Source organism: Triturus cristatus, chromosome 11 (assembly GCF_964204655.1).
Source record: "Triturus cristatus chromosome 11, aTriCri1.1, whole genome shotgun sequence".
Lineage (NCBI taxonomy): Eukaryota > Metazoa > Chordata > Amphibia > Caudata > Salamandridae > Triturus > Triturus cristatus.
This window is the reverse complement of record NC_140594.1, coordinates 1,134,911,332-1,134,936,814: the sequence shown is the minus strand read 5'-3', so window position 1 is coordinate 1,134,936,814 and position 25,483 is coordinate 1,134,911,332. Positions and strand designations below refer to the sequence as shown.

The window sequence follows — 25,483 nt, the reverse complement described above, 5'->3', positions numbered from 1 at the left end:
ATGACAATTTGTAATGTATTAATTGTTATACTGATATTTTTTATACTGATTTACTACATTGTTTAAACTGTTTATTTTTAGATATATTTTTTTTTAAATTACATTATACATTACAATACAAAATATACTTTCTCCGAAGGAATTACTTTAGTTTAAATACTTTGCCAATAGGCAATAGACTTTTAAGTACAGTAGTTACAGTTGTTGCAATGGGCAACACAATTTCAAACACAAAGCAACATTGAGCTCAATGTGAATTTCTAGTCAAATGCAATCAGTTACTTTATGGATTACTTTTCTAACCACAGGACTGGATGCTAGATTCAGTCCTTGGACATCTCCTGCAAACAGTTGAGTAAAAGCGTTTTGTTTGCAGTAGTGATTTTTAAGGATTATTATTGTATTTTAAAAGTTGACAGAAAATTTTTCACATAGAATCACCAATGTTATCCTATGGCAGAAAATTCAGTTAGCAGGTAAGTAGTGTTATCGTTACTTTTTTTTACTCAGTGGTGGATCCTGGATCCAGCACAGGTGAATCTCCTGTAAACAGTTGAAAGAATATGTTTAAGTCATACAGACGATTTTTTAGGAATATTTTTAGTTTGTGAAAATAGACACACAATGGATTCCTATGGAAGGAAATACAAGTTACTGTTAAGTACGCTTAAAATTACTTTTCAGGGTCAGTGCTGGTCTAAAAGATGCAGCACTGGGTTCTGTCTTGATAACAGGTGAGTAAATTGGAATTCGTAGTTCGGCTGATTTTAGAGGAATATTTGTACGTTTCAAAAATGGACACTTAGAAACTTTTCTGCTGAAAACCACACAATGGATTCCTAAGGAAGGAAATACAAGTTACTGGTAAGTACGCTTAGAATTACTTTTCAGGGTCAGTGCTTTTCTAAAAGATGCAGCCCTGTGTTCTCTCCTGATAACAGGTGAGTAAATCGGAATTCGTAATTCGGCTGATTTTAGAGGAATATTTGTACAATGGTAAAGGAAGCGGGCGGGGCCTGAGGTGACGTGTGTAAACACGCCCTGTGGCGCGTTTTGAGTTGGGGAATTAATTCCTCTTCAATCCTGCGGTCCCCTGGGGGCCAACTAAACCCACCAGGTACCTCCAGTATGCGTCGGGGAGCTGGGTTGCAGAGAGGTGTTCAGAGGCCACGCCCCTTTTTACAACACTCTACAACGCAGCTCCGTGGTGCTTCCTGCAGGTACCTGGTGGGCTAGTTGGCCCCTAGGGTACCTCTCGATTGAAGAGGAATAAATTCCCCAACTTAAAACGCGCCACAGGGCGTGTTTGCACAGTATCACCTTAGGCCCCGCTCCCTATCTTCACCACTGTACAAACGCGCACCGTGGCGCGTTTTAAGTTGGGGGATTAAGTCCCCTTGAATCCTGAGGTTCCCTAGCGGCCAACTAGGCCACCAGGTACCTCAAGTAAGCGCCACGGAGCTGCATTGCAGAGAGTTGTAAAAAGGGGCATGGCCTCATTACACCTCTCTGCAATGCAGCCCCTTGGTGCATACTGGAGGTTCCTGGTGGGCTAGTCGGCCCCCAGGGACCCCCAGTATTCAAGGGGAATTAGTTGCTCCTCTGCAAACGTGCCAGGGGGCGCATTTGCAGAGTGGTGTAAGGAGGGGGCGTGGCCTCCGGCCCGATCCCATTTTTTTTTCCTTCTTTATTTTTAGGAGGGAGGCTGTGTAGCCCCCCTTCTTTTTCAATTTTTTTGGCCCAGGGCCTGACCCCAATTTTTATATATGAAAAAAAAAAATCGGGAAGGGGGCGGCGTGGCCCCCCTCCCGAGGCCATAATTTGCCCCGGGGACCCCATCCCCCGGGGCATGGGCCTTTTTTTAAAATAAATTATGGAGGGGGGCTGTGTAGCACCCCTCCTCTGGCCCATTAAGGCCCCGGGTACCCCATCCCCCGGGCAGGCCATTGTTTTCTTTATTTTTTATGTTTTTTTAATTTAATGGGGGACCCCATCCCCCGGGGCCTGGCCTCTCGTTGGAGACCGTGGGGGGTCCCCAATCCCCCCACGGTCCCAGCCGGCTCCCTGCCTCATGCGGGTGCCGGCATTGCTTTTCCACATGGAGAGCAGCTAACATGCTGCTCCCCATGTGGAAAAGCAATCTGCTTTGCTTCATTGAAGCAAGAGCAGGTTTCCCTGCTCTCGCTTCAATGAAGCAAAGCAGTTTGCAATGGCAGGGTGGGAGCCGCGAGGCTCTCGCCCTGCCATTGCAAACAGCAGTGTCCCGGGGGTGGGCACCACGGGACACTGCAGGAGCCGGCCCTGGGAGGTGGCGGTCCCCAGTGCCAATACAAGGCTTCAGGAGGGGGGCCGCATGGCCCCCCTCCAACATGTACAAGTTGCCCCGGGGGTGGCGGTCCCTGGGGCTGGGGGTGCTGCCAGCCCCCCACCTATCTTAACGAAGCCCTGGGGGTGGCGGTCCCCGGGGCTGCGGGGGGGCCGTGAGCCCCCCCGCATACACAATCTTGGAGCCTGGGGGGTGGTGGTCCCCAGGGCAGTGTGGGGGGGATTGGGACCCCCCCACACTTTTTTTTAAGTATGCCCCCAGGATTTGGCCCCCGGGGGCAAATTAGAATATTCAGCGCGGGAGCCCGCGCTGAATTTTTATTTTTTTCGGCCGAAGTTCGCGCTGGGTGCGCGAATCTCGCCAATTTAAAAATAAATAAATAATAATAATCTTTTTTGGGTCCTGGGGGTCCTTGTGGGACCCCCTGAGCAGGCCTAGGGGGTCAGGGTGTTTCTACCCTGCCCCCTTGTCGCGTTTTTTGCGTTTGTTTTTTAGGTTTCTTGTGCCTCGGTTCTACCGAGGCACAAGATGGCTGCCAACACTTCCTGATCTGGAGTGTTGACAGCCAATTAGAATACAGCTCGTGCACCGCAGGGTGCGCGCTGGGTGCGGGGAGGGTGCGCGGATCCTCCAAGGCCATAGATATATCTATCTTTTTAACTCTAATTTTCTCAGGAACTACTGAACGGATTTACACCATTTAAGCAAAAGGCACGAGTCTGAACTGAGGACTACCTCTTTGCCAAATTTGGTGTAATTCCGTTCAGCAGTTCGGGCTGTAGCTGCGTCAACAGGTCCTATGGGAAAATGCATGGGGAAAACGCGTTTTGGGACCCCCCCTTCTTTCTCTGCCCCCGCTTGACGAATCACCGTGAAATTATCAGGATAGGAGCGGACCGGAGCTGGCCAAAAGTTTGGAAAATTTCGCTAAGATTCGTCAATCGGCGCCAACGTTATTCCAAATAGAATGTTGTGGATTTCCTATGGAAAATAGGTCCCCACTATATCTACCTACTGGCGACTGCCAGTAGGTAATATAGGTACTTATGTATATATATATATATGTATGTAGATATATATATGCATATTATTGGCTATTGCTCCGGGGTCCCCGCACGTGGGCGGGACTATTCAGTGCTTATGACTTTGATGAGTATCCCCTGGAAGAGAAGTGGGAGATACCTTTATGGAGCTATTTCAGCTGCGCAACGTAGGTTTAGCAACCATTCAACGAGATGTGGGTATCCTGTCCCCTGGGTGCCCCATACACAAATGAAGGTGAATCCAGGGATAAGACAGACATTGTTTTGAGGGACAGGCACACAGTACTGCAGAGAGAGGTTTTATATGCAGACTAATAGGGTCTCCATTATTGTGATAAAATAAAGTCTTTTACACCATCTGGGCAGGACCTATCATGCGGCGGTCTAAGAGACGCGCTTGCTCACCCCTTTTCTCCTTAGGATACGGGAGGGGACCTCAGTGGTGCCCCCCAGTGAACTAGTAGTGAGACTCTGCATCACCTCGAGCCATTCTGTCACGGGTAGGTCCCCTGTAATGACGAGACATGTGCACATATCCATGTCTCCCATCAGTATCGAAAGGGTGTTAGTAGCACGGCACGTGACCAGGATGAGTCTCCTTGGCAACAGGACGCGCAGGGCTATCAGCCTGAGCCGCCGGCTACATGAACGTTATCACGACGTCCAGTTGACCGGAAATGCATCAGGCCGGTCGGGATCCACGAAAAGCACATCAGGACTCTCTCGTCGCTCTCCCGTAAATCTACACAGCGAGAGCAGACGAACAGTCAAGAGGAGAAGCACCCACCTTTATGTAGTAAGAAGTCTAGGTTGCTGGGCACATGCTACGGGCTTAGCCCCAGGCGCTCACATGTTGAATGGGACATTTCCCTCCGAGGTGCCAGAGAGCCGTGTTCTCTCTCCCTTTTTGGTACTTTGGGGCATTTTAGGAAAACTTTGAGCTCCCACATACCACATATAATTACTCGACTGCAATATTTGTCTCTCAGTGCAATTACGCTCAGCACACACCATTATGGCCACGCTTACCGCACTGAATCGACTCCTGTGGCCGTAACTATACCCTAAATGACACTTACACTTTTTGATAACTATATATGTGATTACAACCATTGTATTTGACACCAATACGATATGATATGATTACCATTAACTACGACGATGTTGTTCTTCTTCTTTTAACTTTCTCCCTAGAGTGTGACTACAGGGGGTCTCTCCTTCTCTCTCCCCAGTTTTAACATTGTTTAGGGGTAAACTCTGTAAATGACGAGACACTATGTGGCCTTAAGTTTGAATGTATAAATACGTACTATGGTGCATATGGCGCTTTTATCTACACCTACTCTTTGGGTAGGATAATCAATTTGTGTTTTACGAGCAACATAGCTTGATTCCTATATACAGGAGTACAATAAGGGTAATCAACCCTTGTCTGTGGTGGAATGTATTTTGAATATGTCATTGTCATAGAACCACAAGGGGGAACCGATTTTTGATAACCCCTTTGTTCTTTTATCACTTGCCCCCTTGTTCCTATTCAGTACATCAACAGAGTACTGTCTAGGCGATACCTCAGGGACAGAACAAGTGGTTCTGACACCCCCCTCATCTCGGGACACAAGGTGGGAGATATACACATATATTCTGGGACCAGTAGAGTCCTGAAGAAGGCTGGCATGACCCTGAAGGAGGGGCACAAACACACGGCCGAAACCTGTCGATGATTTGGCAGTAAGGAGGGGTGTAAGGAGCACATACCATCTCCCAATCACCACCATCCTTCACGTTTTTAATTCTAGCTGGAGGGTCCAGGAATAAAGTATAGGCACGGCTACACATCCGAGCTAGTTTTAATCAACACTGCACTTTCACTTTCGGTGATCCCAGTCACTTAAGAAATTATTTGTTTCTCTTTTGTGTTGTGTTTGTCTTCCCTTACCCTATTGCTCCACCCCAGGCATTGGCTGCGCAGGGGTGTTTTGTAGCAGCTCTATGATGAAGCATGTCACACAACCGTGTGAGTGAGGGCAGTATTAAGACACACAGCGCGCGCCACAACCAGAATAGAGACACATTTATTACTCCATATAATTAAACCACGCAGTCCATACAATGCTAAAGATGAAGATTACATTTTAATATTTACAGAATCCCTGAGCTTAGCCATTCCAACGGTCTTGGTTACTATTGATAATTTCTTCTGCTTTTCTGGTTATTCTTTGAAAAAGGATAAAACCGAAGTCCTTCCTCTTAACATCCACTGCCACCCTTCCACTGTTAAAAGAACAGATGATAGACGGAATGCTAATAACCCATTTACTCCCAGTTACAAATCTGGGATAAATCCATCATTTATTTTCCACGCCACGCCAGTTTAGACCCAGATATATGCAAATCAGTCTTGACACTGCTCCACATGGGAACAGTCCGGCCCGCACTGCTATGCCAGGTCCTCCCTTAACCAGAAACAAGCATCCTGGTACCGGTTTCAGGGTATCACACCTCATCAGCCAGGCTAGCTTGAATCTGGTGGCATAGCAAGCACAGGACCCACGTCTGGGCATACCCTTCCCACTTAGCGCGGCAAATGCAAAAGGAACAGATGATGGATGGAAAGCTGAGCAAATCAGACATGCACCCCCCAGCCACATATCTGAGGTAAATCCATTTTTGTTTTGTGTGCCATTCCAGTTTAGACCCAGACATATGCAAATCAGTTTTGACCCTGCTACCTATGGTAACAGTCCAGCCCGAACTGCCAGGCAAGGTACTCCCTAGATCAGAAACAAGCATGCTGGGACCGGTTTCTGGGTATCATCCCTCATCAGCCAGGCTAATTTGAATCTGGTGGCCTAGCGAGCATGGAACCCATGTCTGGGCATACTCTTCCCACTTAGGGCGACAAATGCAAAAAGAACAGATGATGGACGGAATTCTGAACAAATCAAACATTCCCCCCAGTCACAGATCTGGGTTAAATCCATTGGCTTTTTTGCAAGCCACGGCACTCCAGTTTAGACCCTGCCATCTGTACATCAGTCTTGACCCTGCTCCCCATGGGAACAGTCCAGTCTGAACTGCCAAGCCAGGTCCTCCCTGGACCAGAAACAAGCACTCATTGTTGGCACTTCCAGCTTTCAATGGAAATCTAATGTTAAATACCTCTGCATTTGGTTCTGTGATAATCTGTTGGACTCAATAGCCCTCAATTAAAAAAGAGGATTTAAACAAATTCACTAATCAACTTCTTGACTAGCAAGCTCCCTGTCCACCTGTCTCACGACTTCTTCCTTAAAAATGATAGAATTGTATCTGAATTTCTCTTGAGCTAGATACAAGCTAGATTCAGCCTTAGAAAGCGAAGTGGGATATGCATTAGTGTTCATTTTACAACTTATCGATGTAAATTGAACATACCTGTATTAACACTTAAAAAACTATTTATTTGGTGGTGGTGGTTGTGTGTGTTGTGCTTGTGGTGTCTGTGGGTTTACATTCAATAGTGTGCATATGTTGTTGGTGTGCTATGCTATATGTTAAGAAAAGGGCATAACACATTACCTACATATACTTTTTAAAGCAAACACAACATGTATATATAAGGACTGACTCCTTCAGGAATCTACCGCTAGGACAACACCAGCACAACAGGGAAATCTAAATCGACTCGGCGATGACCTGCCGGCCTGATGGTGATGGAGTACTGTTAGCCTACAGATGAGTCTGCCGCGTCGACAAAAAACTATTTATGCTGAAAGCGTTTTAACCAGCCCACATCTAAATACGGTAGGCAGGACTCCATCAGCTCCATGGAGTACCTGTAGCCGCCGCCACAGAGGGATGACAGGAGTTCCGCCAAGATCTAAATCATGCTCAAAGTTCTTTGCTTCTCAATTCGTGTACTGGACCAACACTAAACTTTTCAAACTTAAACTTAAAGACACCAACACGTGCTGGGTCTGCAACTAATCGCCTTGTGATGCCGAACACATGTCTGTCTATTTATCTGTCCAGTATCCTACCCCTCCATGCATCTGCTTCCTCTACAGCGTGCTTGTATTTTGTCTGCTCCATGCCTTTGAATGCACTTGCCTGCTAGTCCATCCTCACTTTCTACCATTTTCTTATCCCACTTATCCTATCTGTATTGTATGCCTGTTCACTGACTGGTTAAGTTTTGCAGCAATTCATCCAACTATGATCAACTCCTTTGAATAAACAAGCTGTTGTTTTCTCTTTAAGGGCACCATTGTAATCTACAACCTCTTCTCTGTCCTTTATGACCACACTATTTGGGAGGTTCCTAAAGAGTTTGACCCAAGTCACTTCCTGGACAAAGAAGGAAACTTTGTGAAGGAGGAGAAATTCATACCCTTCTCTGCAGGTAACAACACATTATCTATCTGAAGTCATAACCTGTTGACTAGTAAACAGCAACTTCTCAATGTATAACCGTGGAAGTAAAACAATCCGCTTTCAAAACTGAATATTATTATTATTTCTGAGTTTGTAGAGTGCCTGGTTACACTTACCAGTGTGTCCCCGCGCTATCAAGGATTGCAACAACACCTACTCAGCAAGACCAAGAAAGCAGATGATTAGCCCTTGGGGAAGAGAAACGTCTTCAACTCTTTCCGAAAAGTCAGTTCTGATGGTTCTGTCCGTAGTCGGGGGGGAGAGGGTGTTCCATCTACGGGCAGTTAAGGAGCGGAACGATCTCCCTCCCATCCTAGCCCTCTTGATTCTAGGGATCGAGAGGAAACCAACTCCAAGGGAGCGCAGCTGTCGAGCAGGAATATAAGGACAGAGCAAGTTGCGCAAGAAGCCCGGGCATTTCCCCTGAACTATTCTGTGGGCAACGCATAGGGCCTTAAAATCAACCCGTTCCTTAATAGGAAGCCAGTGTAATTTCTCCAAGGCTTTTTTTGAAGAAGCTCTTCTTGGTAGCCGAAGTACCAAGCGAGCGGCGGCATTTTGGATAGTCTGGAGTCTTCGATGACAGCTTGCATTTGCTCCCAGATAAAGAACATTCCCATAGTCCAACCTGGAGGTGACAAGGGCATGTACCAAAGTTTTCCTAGCAGATTCCGGGAGCAAGTCAAGCGTCTTTCTCAGCTTGCGAAGGATAGCGAAGCAGGTGCCAGAGACACACCGGGATTGGTAGTCAAAAGTCAGGTTTGAATCGATCCAGAAGCCTAAATTCTTCACCTGATCCCTTGGGATCGGGAGAGGTCCCAAGGCCTGCGGCCACCAGGCCGAGGTCCAAACTGAGGAAGATCTGCCGACGATAAGTACCTCTGTCTTGTCACCGTTCAGGCGGAGGCAGTTACTGGCCATCCAGGCTGAAAGGTCTTGAAGACAGGATGTGAATTTACTAGCAGCCTGCTCCGCTGGCTGGGTCAGAGCAACGACCAACTGAGTATCATCGGCATATGTTACTACCTCAACCCCATACTGCTCAGCAATAAGCGCCACAGGTGTAACATATAAGTTGAATAGGGTGGGGCTGAGGCTAGAACCTTGAGGGACTCCCTGCCTAAGATCAAAAACATCTGATCTGTTGCCCCCTTGCTCCACATAGAAGCTGCGGTCAGTCAGAAATGATTCTAGCCAAAGCCACGCTTTTCCCGTCACTCTCCCTCTCTTCAAACACTGTAGCAAGGTGTGGTGTGCCACAGTGTCGAAGGCAGCACTGAGATCGAGAAGTATCAGTGCTGCTACTTGCCCTTCATCCACATGCTTCCTCAGCGCCTCTGTAGAATAAAGTAGGGCTGACTCCGTGGAGTGATGAGCACGAAAGCCTGACTGGCTAGTGTGGAAAAGGCCGTTCGCCTCTATGTGTGCTGTGAGTTGTTGGTTAGCCAATTTTTCGGCTAGTTTGGAAAAGAAGGGTAAGAGGGAGATAGGGCGTAGGTTGTTCAGCTGAGTGGCACTAACTTGAGGTTTTTTTTTAAGGGGTAGCACGACTGCTTGTTTCCATCCAGGCGGAACCTTGCCTGATTCAAAGGATAGGGAAAGTATGTGTCTAACATAGGGGGCTAAGAAACTCATAGAACTAGCCAATATTTTGGCCGGTGCAGGATCCCTAGGGGAGCCTGATTTAATTCCCCTTGCTACTGTTGTCAAAAGTTCCTCCTCTGGAACATGGAACTGGCTAATGCAGCCTTCCTTCTCTGATTTTTAACTTCTGTCTTGTGATTGGCCAGTGACATATTACTTGATCAACTATTCACTAAAATGGTACTCTTTCTTTTGTAATACTCTAGTACTGATATTTTACTTATCAGTGTTGTCTTTGATGTATCGCAGAACAAATACTCGCTCACTGCTGGGGTTTATGTTTTACCCCCATGATCTTTTATCCTTCTGAGGGTGATACAACCAGTACCACTTTGTTGGCTATCTATAAACATTAGATGCCAATAGCAGAGAGGTGCCCTAGGAGTGATCAAGGCATGCCTGTCATGTCATGATATGGCCTGCCGACTTATGGTCTGGCCCGGTTACTAACCTTACCTCCTCTAGTAAAAGTGCTTAATTTCCTCATTCAGGCCCCTCGACGACTTGCGCGACAATGTTGTTTATAATCTTTAGTTATGATTTTCAAATAAATACAAAAGTCCTTCTCCGCAGATATTATTAGACCTGTCTACAAAATAAGGCTGAATAAAGCAAACATATAAAAAGAAGCCATTGACAGTAACCTCATTATTCCAAAGAAGAAGTTAAATATTTAGAGTGCATCGCATAGGGACGCCCTCCCATCCCATGCAGGTAATTTTGCAAATATGTCCGCTTCTAGCCTAGTTCACCTGCTACTGGAGACTGCACACTCCCTACCTGCAAAACTGGATGTTAGATTTGACTTTAACAACCGAGATAAACCTACAGGCACCTCATCCTGCCATCCAGACAATTGCCCTCATTACATCACCGTACACCGAACCTGGACGCAGTGGGGCTATTACGATGCATCGCCACCTTCGTCTTAAGGATAAGCTATTGATCCCATCAAGTTGGATCACAGAGTCTGCTCTGATTCGTTACCGCCCTGCCAGAGCCAATACTAGCTCATCTATTCTCCGTGCCTCTTCCGCTGAGACCCTAGGGTGCAGCATATGCATTGCAAGACATTGCAAGACACCACCAAGCGCTAAATTTGTATTGGATCTTACGACCACTGGCTTTGGTTTGACCCCCAATAGGCAGCGCATGATTGTAGTCTCAATATAGATCCCCATGACCATTTTCAGTTTCTTCACAATGTATTCCCAATATGGCTTTAGAGGTCTGAATGTTCATACCATATGTGGGGCAACAGGAGGATCTGTCAGGGTAAATCCTTTTGAGGGTTGTCTGGAGGTGGGGGGGGGTCATGTACGTTCTGTGCAAATTGTTAAAGTGAATTAATTTAAGTCTAGCGTTGCTAGAAACGTCTGCTGCCATGGCACATGTCTTTCCCCTTCCCTGTCTGTCAGAGGTCTTTGCAAATCTGTCTCCTTACATTATCAAGCCGGTACTGAAATGTATACCCAGTGTACTTTCAGGGATTTGTAAAGATTCAAGTCTATGGTCACTTCCCTGCTTTCACATTGCTTCTAATGAGATAGAGGTACAAGTAAAATCAACTCAGATCTCCGTTTCTGTTCTCACCAGTCTTGCAAATTGGAGCAATATTGGAGGGTCTTAAGTGATGCTGGAACAATTTTCAGAGTGAGGGTGCTGGCATCAATGTTACATCACAGACTTCAAAAGGATTGTGAAAAATCAAAGCGTCACACAAATAACCGGCACAGTGAGGTGGCGTCACCAGCAGCCAGCTAGAAGCACCGAGGAGCAGCACCTACATGGACCAGATTTTCCTCCAGTGCCAGCCAGTTGGAGAAGCAAGCAAGGAGAACCATCTCCAGCAGCAGGAAGGACCGGATTCCTGCATCCAGCGCCATCAAGGACCCAGAAAGCAAGGATCAGATTCTTGCACCTGGGCCCCCATCCATCCAGCACTCAGGACTCAATAATTGCAACTGCTGGGTCCTCCCTCCTTCCGGCGCCTTCTGAAGAGATCTTTAGGGGTTACGAAAGATAAGTTAGAGGTCGAAGTGGGTGGGATCAGAGGGGTCTAACGTGTTTATACTTTTTTGATATATGAAAAAACGTTCCCCTACTTTTTATAAAAAGATAAGAGTCCTGGGACGGTTAATTCTGATTGTTTCAATGCTTCAGCTGAAGCATCATTTAGTGAGTCTCCTGTGCTGAGAAACCGAAGAAGGTCATACAGCTAAACAAGCCTTCCTGCCAGGGTGCCTTGCTTGCCTGAACGAAATGGAAATGTGTGCAACAAGTTAATCTGCAAATGTAAAAGGTAATCTGTAGATGTAAAGGATGCTTAGGAGCCATTACTGGCTTTAATTGATCCAATCACTCAAAGCTTTGTGATGGCAAAGATGTATTCTTTTTGATAGGTAGTGCAAAGAGTTAACAACTGAGCTGTGAAGTGCATGCTTTTAATTGTAATTAAATAGCACTTACTACCTCTGACATGGTGTTGAAGAGACAGTTATGTAAAAGAAATTACATTATATACATTCTGGGTATCACTAAAATCTATATTTTGGAAGCACCGTTTTATTTTAAACATTTTTGCGCATTTTGTAGCAGTGAATCTTATACTGTTTGTGTTGCAAATGTAAAATAATGACTTACATATTCACAGTGTTTTCTGTCACAGGCTGCGACCTTATAGCACTAAAATTATACAAGTCATTATTTTCACTGCACCAAACAATATTTAATTCTGATGTTCTCAGGTTACACACACACCTCAACAGTGCATTAACTAATAGATGTTTCATAATGTAATATAGTGCATTTGGCACAAACAACTTTTACATTTATTTTCATTGAAGCTGCCCGTTATTTTATATGTAGCTACCTGTCAGTGAAAGACCCAAAAAAGTACAGAATATTTTGTTTTTTTAAGTCACACATATCACTCTGCCCCCACTGACTCCGCCCCCATTGCTTGTAGCATCGATTTTTTTGCCATTTGTGTTAACCTAGCATTCCCCGGGAAGTGGCATAGACACTGTAAGTACAAGGTTTGGGGGTGCTATAACACTTACAAAATAACCACCCTAGAGTTAAGAAGATGAAAGAGCAAAAAAGATTTCTTTAAATTTTCTTTTTTTTCTCTTGTCACAGAGGTCGAATGTCTAGTGATATTGTAGGACAAATTGCTGCTTATTCTTTTTAACAAGGATATTGATGTTTACTTTTTATTTTTCTGACTGCAGAGTAAGAGGATTTTTAAAAGCCTGTGGGATGTCATATTTCTACTAACACCCAACAAATTGTAAATACCTGTAAATGAACTGTATTAATATTTCAAAATTGGAACTGAAGTAAGGCATATTCTTTTGTAATTCTGGAGTGTTATGGAAATTTTCAATAGGATCAAAACATAGCGTGGTACTTTACATGGTGATGCGCCAAAAATACATGTCAGAGGCCTAGCTGCCATCGGTGCAGCAGGTGCTGAGGCACAGAGACTAGAATCAGGCAGGTAGATTGATGAGGGCGCTGAGCACTTGTTGCTGTGATCTTAAGATCACTTGTTGAATCTCTGCAAAGCTGACTAAGCCTTTTATCATTTTAATGTCAATAGAATGAATACCTCCATCAACGGGGTAATTATAATGGTATGTACAGTGTTTAGGACAATATGAATAATTGTGAGTGGCAATCAGTGACCCTATGATCCACAAGATCACCCCGAAGAAGCCTGGTGCTGCAGACCTGACCTACCACATCTAGTTTGTGATTGTGTTGCTTCACCTACACTGAACCATCAGTGTGGCTTTAGTTCATAGGTACTACTCAATTGTGTTCCACCCAGGGTGCTGTTGCTCTAAATGCATGTGCACCCATCCCTCTAAATGCTATGATGCCTCCGTCACAAAACCCCGCCACTCTAATGCCATAATCCAGCTAATGCTTTAATGCACTCAGGGCATGACAATACCCTCCTAGAGCCTTAATATCCACCCAGCATGTGCACCCACCAGCATTCGCATCCTACCTGTGTCGATATCTTATTCTTTTATTAAAAAAAGGTACTCTTTGGAGTTCTGGTCTTTCACCCAACTCATCATTGCTACCAGATGTGTTGGTCCCAATAGTTCATTGGAAGCAAAGCTAGACCTCAACACCCAGGTCGCTCTGGGCTGTCAAAAAAAGCCCGGGACTGGAAGGACTTGTGATGAGCTGACTCGTACAAAGTTATGTTTGCACCAGCCTTGGAAAACATAGCATTATCTTTGATAAGGTATGCACCTACTTTCCTCTTTGTTAATTAGAAGTAGAAGTCTAAAAAACTTTACTTTATCCTAATTCTGAAGAGCGTGCCTCCAGTCTAATTTTCTGGGTCTTTTAAGAGGTGAGTGGAAAGCACAATCCTCATGTTCTGTCTTTTTACTCATTATGAAGTAGCATAGAGGGTTAATATGCCTGCAATGCATATTGTGTAATGTGCAGAGCACAGATTTGTATTTTAATTAGATGGGTCAGTGGAGTATTGCTATAGCTGGAATTGTGTATACTATCAAAAGTCAAATGTTATTCACGTACCACTTGTGCAAAGGCAATCTTTCGATAGGTGAAATTTGAAAGAGAATATTAAAAGAATTGTATATGTGCAAGGGCACCCAGAATGAACTACAGACTGCAGCATTGTTTCGGGTATCATTTGCACCAAGAAAATCATGATTCACGGTAAATGTTTCCCAGTAGCCATGACCCATAGCTCCCTTCCATAAACCCACCTCCTCACCCTGTAGCCCCACACAGAAACCAGTCTTTGCGCCCCACCCCCTTAGGTCACATATGTTGAGTGGCTGCACTTTATCACCAATTCATAGTACTGCTCTGCACCCCTGATTACACGAGCTGTCACGGAGGGATTGCCCTACGACAGCGTACGTTGTGCTATATGTGCATTGTAATAAATACATTAACATACGAAGACATTTCACTCTAACTCACCCTTCTATGTCTTCCTTATTTCGGAAATGGCTATTTCGAAAAACTGACTGCTGACTAGAGATGCTTTCACACACTCATTCATTCCATTCTCATATTAGTATCTAAAATAAGTAATACATTTACGAATGTCTTCCGTTCGGATGCACCTTTACCCTTCACTTGTGTCCACACTAGTTTCATCAACAATGTTCTCCAACCAGTAGTTAATTACACCAAAACCAAGACCAACTAACTTTGTCAATACTTGGTAAACTAGTTCCTGTACCTTTTTCCTCAACTTCAACAACTATTTTTGATTAAATTGTTCTCCTTGTGCCCATTGATTTGTTCTCCCTTTTCATTGTTTTCACTCACAAAGTTTTTTTTATTTCCATTAAATTTGAGATAGACTCTGATACCTCAGCCTATCACTTCTGACAAGGGATCTAACCAAGATTTCCAATTCATCTTGCAGGGCATCGTGCCTGCCTGGGAGAACAGATGGGGCGAACTGAGATCTTCATCTTCTTCTCCAATCTGCTTCGACAATTTACGTTCCACCTGCCCGAGGGGGTGAAGACAGTCAACCTAGACTTCATCATGGGAACCACATTGCATCCGCTGCCTTATAAAATCTGTGCTCGTCCAAGGTGGGCCCTGAGTCACCACTCTGCAGAGGACCCTCAGCAGACGGTCACTTCCATTTAACTTGAGTCCCTTAGACCCAAAACTAAACAGGAAAGATCATCCATACAAATCTTTTTAGCCATTATAAATATATTTTCATTCAAATAAAACAAATAGGGTATTAGTGGAAACTTTGTTCTAAAATAGTATTTTGCACAAATAAATATATCTAATAGCATTGACCTAGAGGGTCTCATTATCCCAGTTAATGCTGATAGCTCTTTATCCACCAATACCCCCAAAAAATCTATCCCCAATGTGTCATGCCATCTTAAACATACTAGCTTTCTTACGACTTTGGGTGCCCCGCAACATTCCAAAAAACATATCTGACAATCCAAAGAGGTCTGAATTATGAAAATCTTATGGAGAGTCTCCTATAGATTCAATTATTTGCTCCCCTTTTCAGCCTCGGAATACATGTAGTCATTTGCCTATTATTTACAATGATCCCACTGGAGCAGCCACTAGTCACCTACAACTTATTTCATGGAATGTTGCTGGGCTCAGGACCAAGATTCAAATGGCAGTTTGGATTTTTCTTGTGCATAAGTATGACATATGCTGTTTCCAAGAAACCTAGGCTTAGGATCCAATCCGTAGCCCAGTTTCCTTAACTATAATATTCCTGCCACCTCTAATCAGCAGTGCAGACCATCGAGAGGCCTTACCATATGGCTCAGGACCTGTTATACGACAAGTTCCCTTTGATGTTTTGGCCACTCAATTAAGTAGCGCCAAAAAGCTGAACATCACACTTATTAACATCTATGCAAGAGGGACCAGAGGCAGGCCAACTCTACCACAATATAAGCATTAGAGGGCTTACTAGACCAACTTTCTGGCAAACAATATGTTATAATAGCGGGTGACTTTAATTCTACTTTTGAACCACTTGACATCAATGAGACACAAGCGTTCAGCCAGAAAGACATGACTTGGTCAATTCCACCACTGACCATTGCTCTTATCAGTAGGTGGACTCAGACTGCTACGCAGGTTCAGGCATTAACATGCAAGTATGGGCTTGGAGCCTGGAACGGTCACACTAAATCCGATCAGCTAGGTGCCCATACCTATAATAAACTACTCCATACCAGCAGGATAGATTATATATTGATTGATGTTAGGTTATGGGCCCAGGTTAATGATATGTGCGTGTTACAAAGGACCGAAAGTAAACCTTTGTGTCTGATTGATTTTATTCTACTATCTCCTCTGACCCAGCCCCTTTACTTCTTACAAGGGATGTTAGACCAGTGTTAGATAAGCGCAGTTTAAAATGGAATCAAGTACTCAATCGAGCTGATATCCTCTCTGCTGTGACAGCTGACATCAGTGAAACAATGAAAAGATTGAGGAAGGGCAGCTTAATTTGTTTGAATGATATGTTAATTACAAACCACACTGCTTTATTTAATCGTATATCGGGACATTTTACTGTCTCAACATGCCCTAAAAGAAGCCCTCCCAAGCAGAACTCTTGGTATGATACTGACTGCCACAAAAGCAAGAATGTCCTAGTGAGGGCCATTAAAATTAGTGATTTGCTCACTCGCTGGGCTTACAAGGAAGCAGGTGTTAAAGCTAAGAAGTGCTGGGACAATCTAAGATGATAGCCCTTTATGAAGCTTGTACATTGAGAGATTTTACAACTTTTTGTGAGATAGTGGCTTGAAGGGACTCTTCTGGTGTATTCGACATGGCAATAGCGTTGCCCTTTCTTTATGGGTTGAGCATTTTGCATTCTTTATGATGCCAATACTATAGATACCTCCTCTAAATCAGGTCCATACCTTGCTCTTCCCCTAGTATGTCCTTTCCCCTCCGGAAGGCACATTCGGTCTTGCAGATGTGGACGAATCTCTTCTTGCCACAGCCAGGGGACGTGCTGCAGGACCAGATGGAGTCTCAGCTGATATCTTTTTATTGGACAAGGAAATTTGGTCTCTTTACATCTTGGGTACTGTAAATGTGATAGCAGCAAGGGTGCCTATTCCTGAAACGTGGAAAGGCACAATTGTGATTTCAATATATAAAAAAGGGGACCAGTCTATACCTGGCAATTACAGACCGATAAGCCTGATCAATTGTACACAGAAAATCTTTGCCAGCTGTGTACTTGAGAAGCTTCAGGATTGGATCTCTGACATGTCTGTCCTCAGCCTATACCAGGCAGGGTTTCGGTCTTGACCCTCTACAATAGATCAGGCCTTTAGGTTCCTATTGCTCTATTGGCGTACCATCGTAATCAACCAGGGGGAACATATATGTTGCCTTTGTTAATTTACAGTCGGCTTTTGAGCTGGTCCCATGGACTAGGTTCTGGAACACACTCTACGAAATGAAAATGCCTTTGCATCTATTGACAGTAGTAGCTAGACCCAATGAGAATAATTTTGCACGTGTAAGATGGGTATGGCAGAACGATTTGAAAGAAAAATCACTGTATCTAGGGAAGTTAGACAGGGCTGTGATGTGGCCCCTACACTTTTTTCCCTATATATTAACAACATTGATTCTACACTGACCAAACTTGATGTCGATGCACCTTCCCTGGCTAAAGTGAAAACTCTACTATTAATATGCGCAGACTATATCCTCTTGGTCTCCAAGACCCCGAGTGGTCTTCAGAAACTTTTGACGTCCTTCAAGGAATTTTGCACGGACAGGAGCCTGGAGATCAATATAACTAAAACCAAGCTGATGACATTCAACCCCCATAAAACTTTTAAGAAAGGAGTTAGAATTGGGGTAGAACCTTTAGAAATTGTACACAGCTTTACATATTTGGGTATCATCTTTAATAATAATACGTCTTGGAAGCCCCATGTGACAAAATCAGTTTTAGAACTCAAACAACTGTGAAGAAAGACCATAAAGAGTAGAATGCCTCCTTTACTAAACCTATGAGGCATGCTTTTCATTTATATGAGTTCAGGGTTCTGGGGTCAGTTCCCTATGGGGCTGAGCTATGGGGACAAGCAAACATAGATGTATTAACCATTTCTGAAAACGAATTTCATCATAAAGTATCTTCTCACCCCGCTAGTACCCCCTTGTTACCACTTCTATTGAATTTGGGTGTCAGAAGCATATATGATAAAACTAGACTTCGTCCCTTTTTATACTGGAGGCGATTATGGTCTACGCCAGAACTCGCAAATTATACCTTGGCCTCACAGGATGTCATTACAGTAGGCACTCTTCCGTTGAGGGCTTTTACAAAGCGCTGGACTGCAGGGGCTACTGATTTTTGCACTCTCTGGTCTACTAAGACCAAACATGTACCCCATGTCTTTTTTGCATGTTCTGCATATGCAGGACCCCGCAGACTCTGCCTAGCCTCTGTTTGTAGACAATTAGGCCAGCATAGTCCTTTAGCTGCTCTCCGTATCTTGAGGTCAGATTCTAGCTTATATTTTGCTATTGTTGTGGGCCATGTGGATATTACGTAGAAAGCTTTTATCTCCTTTATAATGGAGTTGATATCCCCTATGATAGCAGTTTGTACTTGTTAACACAGCTTTTAAAGTAATATTACTATGGGACTTTTAAACATTATTTTATGGAGAGGTTTTATCATAAATTATATTACAATTTTATCTTTGTTTGTATAAGATTTGTATTGTATTTTATGTGTACTTTTATGGGCCTAGTGGCCAAAATAAAGTCTATTGAATTGAATAAATAATTGTCCAACCTAGTAATTTACTTAGTAAAAGAAAAGCAGTTTAACATCACTTTAACCTGCACACCTTAACCTTAATATTTCATAGAACAGGTACAACTAACACCGGCATTTGGACCAGGCGCAGCCGCTGCAGGTAAGAGTGGTGGGGCAGTGAGGTCGGCTGGGGGAGGATTTCGAGAGACGACCATGAGGGAAAATTAATTATTTATTTCATTTTCCCTCATGATCGTCTCTCGAAATCCCCGCCAGCGGCTGATTTGGACTACCTTGCTTTGGATTCCGCCCCATCTCGACACCTCTCCTGGGTGTTGCCCTTTCACGACAGTCCCACAACAGCCCAGACATCAGAGTTTTCTCCCAGTGGCCAGAGGGGACCTACCACATGCCTGTCTCTTCACTGAGGCTTCTGGAAGAAGACATTCCAACTGGTGGTATGGCCTGCAATATACAGGAGAGTTGCAGTGAAACAACAGCGGGGATGCAATCTGACATCCTCACCAACAGGCCTCATTTACTAGCCAAGCAAACGACTCCAGTGGTCAGTGGACCAGCTTCTGGTGAGGTGCAGCAGATGGACTGACAAGGGTCAGAGGTCACAGCAGCGCAAGGGTAGCATCAGCGGGCTCTTTGGTTGCAGTGGTGGGGTTCACTTGTGTGCAGTCCCTGGTTATGATAGAACAATCTGCCTTGGGCCCAGTTCTTGATAACAGTGGGAGATCCGTCTCAGGTAGAGTTTTTTTAGTGATGAGACAAATTGCCTCAGGCACAATTCTTGGATGCATGGGCACAATCGATCAAGGGCATAGTTCTTGTAGCAGAAGCAACAACTGCTGTCTATGGGTTTCCACCTAGAATCCAGCCTTTTCTGTTACAAGAGCTACTATGTTCAGTGAAAATCACCCGAGCTACTGATATTATTTAGTACTGTACAGTGACCACATCAGACAAGATTACATTAGAGGCCAGCAGCGATCACCTCAATTCATCAGGCACAGTCCCCAGCAATAATGTAAAAAGGCTTTGTCAATGTGGAATGCCTCTACGTGGACATTACATAACAACCACAGCTGTAATGTCCCTGCCGCTAAGGTGATATTATTTAGTAAAAGGTTGTCATCGACGCCGCATGATTTATCACCCAAGTATCAATTTTAATGTATTTTGGAAATTCAACTGCTTTACATATACTAATTTAACTAAACAACTTCTAATTAAGTAGGCTGTGCTGTACGTAGGCAAGCTACCTACAGGTAGCTGAAGAGTGAGCTACTTGTTGGAGAAGCCTGCCCTAGCCCAAGACTATGAATATGCTTCTCAGGGAACACAGATCACTCGCAACCGTTTTCCTTCTTCTCGAGGAACCATCATCACCACAGGTCAAGCTGCTTCTAGCGTTCCATAGACAGTCACACCTTTAAAAGGGTTATCTGGTTCCTTCTGTCTCTCAGCATACAGGCTAGCTTCTAGACCTTTGTGGTCTGAGAAACAACTTCTTACAGCCAGGCAAGACTTCAGATGATATAACCTCACGTCTGAGAAGTTAGCTCTCAGGCAGGAACTAGCTATGGCTGAACAGCAGAAAGGTATGATTTTTTACCTGTAGTCCCAGTCTCTCTTAGGGGAATCTCCATTGAAGTCATTAGCATTTGACTAGTCCCGCCCACATGCGGGAATCCCAGAGCACTTTTTCATAGAATATCTTCTTAAGTCTAGACGTTCGTCTTCCTTCAGGAAGACCTCAAGAAACACTTAAGAATGAACATATTATGCAGCCTATAAAACACAGGCTACAGTGGCGAAAGTCTTCACATTGTACTTACAAAAGGGTCAATATACCCATATAAAGTTATGGTTTTGAAGTAAATAATATATAAAACAGCTTATATCTCTTTCACAAACCCTTTTTGTAAAAGTAGAAGATGAAGGACATTAGGACAGTGTAGCCCTATAGGCTGTTATTATGTGAGTTTTAAGCAGCGTCTGTGCCTTTAAGGACCCAGAGATCACCAGTATCACATCATGCCTAGCAGGTGGCAGTTGCCTCAGTTCTTTTTGATGAGATGCGTTAGTGATAGTTGTAGGAAGGTGGATATCTGACTATGGTTACCCCCAACTTTTTGCCTAGTGTCTAGCTGGTTTTTCGACTTAGTTGGCCTGAGATCCTGCCATTCAGGGTCTCAGGCTGTCTGCTCTCTCTTTAAAATGGACTCCATGTACCCTAGGTACATAACCAATTGGTAAGGATCACCTTATTGGACCCTGTACAGTGTACCCTAGGTACCCAGGGCATAGGTGTACCCTAGGCCTCCCAGGGGCTGCAGCATGTATTATGCCACCCCTGGTCTGGCCTCCCAATCAGACACAACTGGCTGATCACTCAGCTGGGGCAAGGTCGTGTAATCACCCCTTGCTTAGATATAGTATGCCTATATCTACCCTTATATATAGACACATGTGTACCTATCAGTCACTCCTATGGCAGGCCTTAACAATCCTGGAGGCAGAGTGCTTGGTAACATATGAGATGGTGCTCTAGCATGAGCTGAGCCTGTCTGCAGCTTTCGGAACCATGTCCTTATAGCTGTTCTATGATATAGCCTACCATATACTCTTAAAGTGCCTTATAATCTTAAACGGTTATGGTAACTATGGTTTGGCTGTATCAAAACATGTCGTGTAAGGTGTCTAACACTTTGGAATAATACCCCCATACCATTTCTGGTGATGAGGATATTATTCCTCCCTTCTAGAGGGAGAGACATGTTAAAATCCTACTTTGCTGTTTAACTCTAACCAAAGCCTCAGCATCACAAAATGGATGCTGCTGCCACAGACACAAGTCTGACCTCCTGCTGCTGGGAGTGATCCCGGCCAGGGAGGCTTGGACAATAGGTTTCCTGCTTGGGGAGGTGCTAGCACCTCCCCAGACAGACTTTAGTGTATTGGGGCAGGGAGGGCTGAAAGGAATGAGACATGCCTGGGGCACACAAGGTGTCCCATTCATAGTCCAGTTCAAACCGGTGCTGGGGCACACCAGCCCCAGTCCTGGCGCGAAACTAGACAAAGGGAAGGGGGTGTAACCACCCCCCTCCCAGGTCCCACCCATAAGGCGTGACCTAGCAGGTATCCCAGCCCCCCAGATTAGTATAAGAGTGGGAGTTGGGCCTCAAGATTTTGGATTATCCTGAACCTGCAACTTGAACAGAAACTCTGGACCTTCGACATTCGACGAAAGAAGAAGACTGAAGAATCTCCCTTGTGGCCAAGGAGTGGCTACCCTGTGCAAACAGGCACCATCAAGAGACTACCCTTTGCTTTGCCTAAGTTCTACGAGGAACCGACTGCAGAGCCCGACCAGAGCCCTGACTTCCAGACTTCTCCGACCCTGATCCACATCCACAGCAGAGCTGAGATCCGTGGAGGCGACGAGCGACGTGGGACCGGCTACCTGGGAAAAGTGGCTAGTATCTTCAAGCGCAGCTTCTGAGGCACCCTCGAAGTTGTGCACCAGGGATTGAGAAGCCCCAAGCACCATCTGCACCGAAGATCAGCCCCCCACACTCCACGAGTCCTGCGTGGGGCCCTTCAGCATTTTCCTGCTTGCCGCGTCTGTCCGGTTGCTTGCCCGCTGGCTAGTGGCCTTTGTGACGACGCATCCTGTAATCTTCACCGCTGGTTTGGCTCCTCCAGACTGGCTCCTGCTTCTTTGAAAAAGAGAAGCACCCCAGACCTTCCTGGTCTGCACCAGAAGCAAGTCCTTCGTTCTGCGTGGGTTCCGCTTGCCAAGGCTTGGTGAGTCCTAGTCCAACTTCGACGCCGCCGACAGCAAGAGCCTTCGTGGGACAGCTCGCCTCCTGGTCCTGGTCGTCCTCGACGCTTCCTGGTCCTCGTGGCTGCAGCGACAAGCTTCACCTTCACCTGCAATCTTCACGACGTCGCCTGGTTCCTTCCTGGTTCCACGTGGTCACTGGCTAGTGACCTTGACTCTGTCCCTTCTGCTTGCAGGTCTCCTCTCTTCTTGATCCCAGCCTTGGGATCCACCGGACACTCTTCACTGACTGCCTGTCAGCATCTTTCTTCAGGCATCCATAGGAGTCGACGACGAAACCCGACGCAACTTCACCCCTATGCACCCGCAGCCTGTGGGCTAGGTAACTTGGGTACTCCGGTGCTCATCAGGATAGTGACTATCCTAGTGTCTAGTTTTCCAGTCTCGACTTCCTAGCTACTCCGGAAGTGTCCTAAATCTATTTAATTCTACACTGTACTATTGCTATTGACTTTTACGCATTACGCGTGAGTGTTTCCACTCTGCACCTGAATCCCGTGGGCCTCCCACTTCCTAACCTTTGGTAGTATTGAGGAAATATGAATTTTGTGATCAGTTATGTCCCCTATCGTAGACCCCAACGGCTCCATGTACATGCTATAAGTACATGTATGTTCCCTCCTACTCCAGTTTTGAAGACGCAAATATATGTGTGTCCACCGTCAACATGTCCTCTTTCAGATCCGCCATGAATGGGTCAGATATTCCATTCCTAAGTATGAAAGGCCACCGACTTTATGTGGTTCACTTTCCACATTTTACAGATTCAGGCGAGTAGGCCCTGAATTCTGTCAGCAAGCCTTTTCCTGCCTTCTGCCTCTGAAAGCTCCAGTCCGAGCCAACATCTGTATCCATGAACTTTGTCCTACTCCCTGCGCGGCTAACGGTGCCTGATCCAGCCAGTTGCCTGCCAAAAACTGTATTTCACCTTCAAGATTATCTGCTTCGCTCCTCATCCGATGCATTCCTGTCTAGTAGTTTAGGTAAACATTCCTCTAGCTACCGTGCAAAGGGGCCAGGCCTCGCTGTCCTCATGCAAGTAATTCATAGCCTCCGTTACCATGGAATATTCCTACCCCCTCGCATCTAGTGTAGACACTTAGACGCTTGTACACGCACTAACAGTCGGTATAGAATAGATTCTATCCTAGAGACCTTTCCTTTTGGATAACACAGTTCTTTAAACATAGGATACTAGATATGATTTGGGATTAGGTTGACATAACCCCAGACTTCTGTCTCCACATGTAGAGCTAAATGTCAAGTCCCCTTCACTCTCTAGTTGCACGTCAATCACACGTCATGCGGCTGCGCGCGCATCTCTGCCGAATATTTCTACTGACATTGCAGAATTCTCCTATGGATCCACCCTCTTGTGACATCATGTTTAATGACGTATTTTAGTTACACCCATGTTTACGCCTCTATTAGTTACGTATGCATATTTTTTCTGTATTATCAGCTGTTACGCCTCTTGCATCTGTTTCACTGTAATGCATTTTCTATAAAACTGCTCATCTGTCAATAATATATGCTCCCTTCCTTCCTGAACTTTCGTGGTGATGGAATAGAAGGCCCACAATTCGAATTGTGTTCCTTTGTATAGGAATAAAGCCTTTTTAAACCTCTAATACCACGGATTCTGCCTCTTATTTTTACTGAGTTATTCTCACTAAGACTTTACCGCATAAAAATAGTACCGGTAACGAAATATTTACCACATAAATTGGCGCCCGAACAGGGACACTTTCTCATCTCACGCGCCGGCGGTGCGTTGCAGGCCCGGTCTCCTGCCACAGCTGAACGGACAAAAACGCGTACCTGCAGGATTTCCTGTATCTCCCTCCGGCCAAGCGGGGGAAACTGAGGCTGCGATCAACACCCAGACGAGGCGGTGAGAAGTGCGAAGTATCCCGACCAGAGCCTAGCTGAGAGAGCAAGATCCGAGGTATACAGAGACCCACCAGGTTCCGAAGTTCCGAGTCCAGTCAAGTCGAGTCCAGTCCGGTCCAGTTTCAGTTCCGTTCCGAGGCCTTCCGTTCCGAGCTACCCGGTGAGTACCATTACCGGGGAGGCATTTAACGTGCACATAGTCTGTGCCGGTCAAGACGGGTTTGGGTACACAAATCCGGTCTGCACTGTTTCAGCAGTGTATCTGTACTGTTTAGCAGTATATATAGTATGTCTTGCATATAAATAAGTATTACCTAGTATCAGTATTATGTCAGTAACTAGTTTTCTATTAGTTATCATTGTTCGTTAAAAACTGTTAAATGTTAAATGTTTAAAATACGTTCTACACATTGTGGTGTGAATGACTGTTCATTATTGTGTTTACTGTATTAAGTGTGTTCTAATAATAAGATCTAAAAATGCCGCTCTTTTCGAAACTAAGACAGATCAAAACCAGAAAAGGGGTACTCGAAGAAGCTGTTCCCATTCCACCTAGGGACACTCCAGGATACTTTATGTATCATAAGCATGGTCTAGATGCCGTATTATTTCTTGATTTATGGGTGGACTACACCAAAGAATTACCAGAGAGTCAGAGATGGCCCGCAGCAGGGACCTGGGATGCAGATTGCATCATGAGAGTAGAAGAAGAATTATGGAAAAAGAAAGCCAGACAGTCACAGAAAGATGCCATTGAATTATGGCGTAAAGAATCATACAGACGTACAGAAAAAGCACACAGACAGGAAGAGAAAGGTAGAGAGAATTCAAATAAAACTCGAGAAAATCTATTACTTGAGGAAGGTACCCGAGTAAACTGAGAACAAGTAGATAGACAAAGAAACACTCTTATGAATGGTATGTATCCTCTTCTGGCCGAAGGGTTACCCAAGGCTACCCCGGAAATACCAAAAGATTTAACTCCTCCATTA

General features: G+C 44.9%; 1 protein-coding gene across 3 annotated transcripts in view; it reads left to right on the top strand.

Moving 5' to 3' along the window:
• Positions 1-18,760, top strand: part of LOC146786202 (cytochrome P450 2J2-like) — a 626,890-nt gene extending 608,130 nt beyond the window's left edge. Inside the window, exons 8-9 of one of the 3 annotated variants that reach the window (XM_085635777.1) lie at positions 7,612-7,753; positions 14,864-18,760. In XM_085635777.1, the coding sequence (XP_085491903.1) occupies positions 7,612-7,753; positions 14,864-15,096 (375 nt within the window). In that variant the 3' untranslated portion in view covers positions 15,097-18,760. The remainder of the gene's footprint in view (positions 1-7,611; positions 7,754-14,863) is intronic. The other 2 variants (XM_085635778.1, XM_085635779.1) reach the window with 2 other exon arrangements.
• The last annotated feature ends 6,723 nt before the right edge of the window (positions 18,761-25,483 follow it).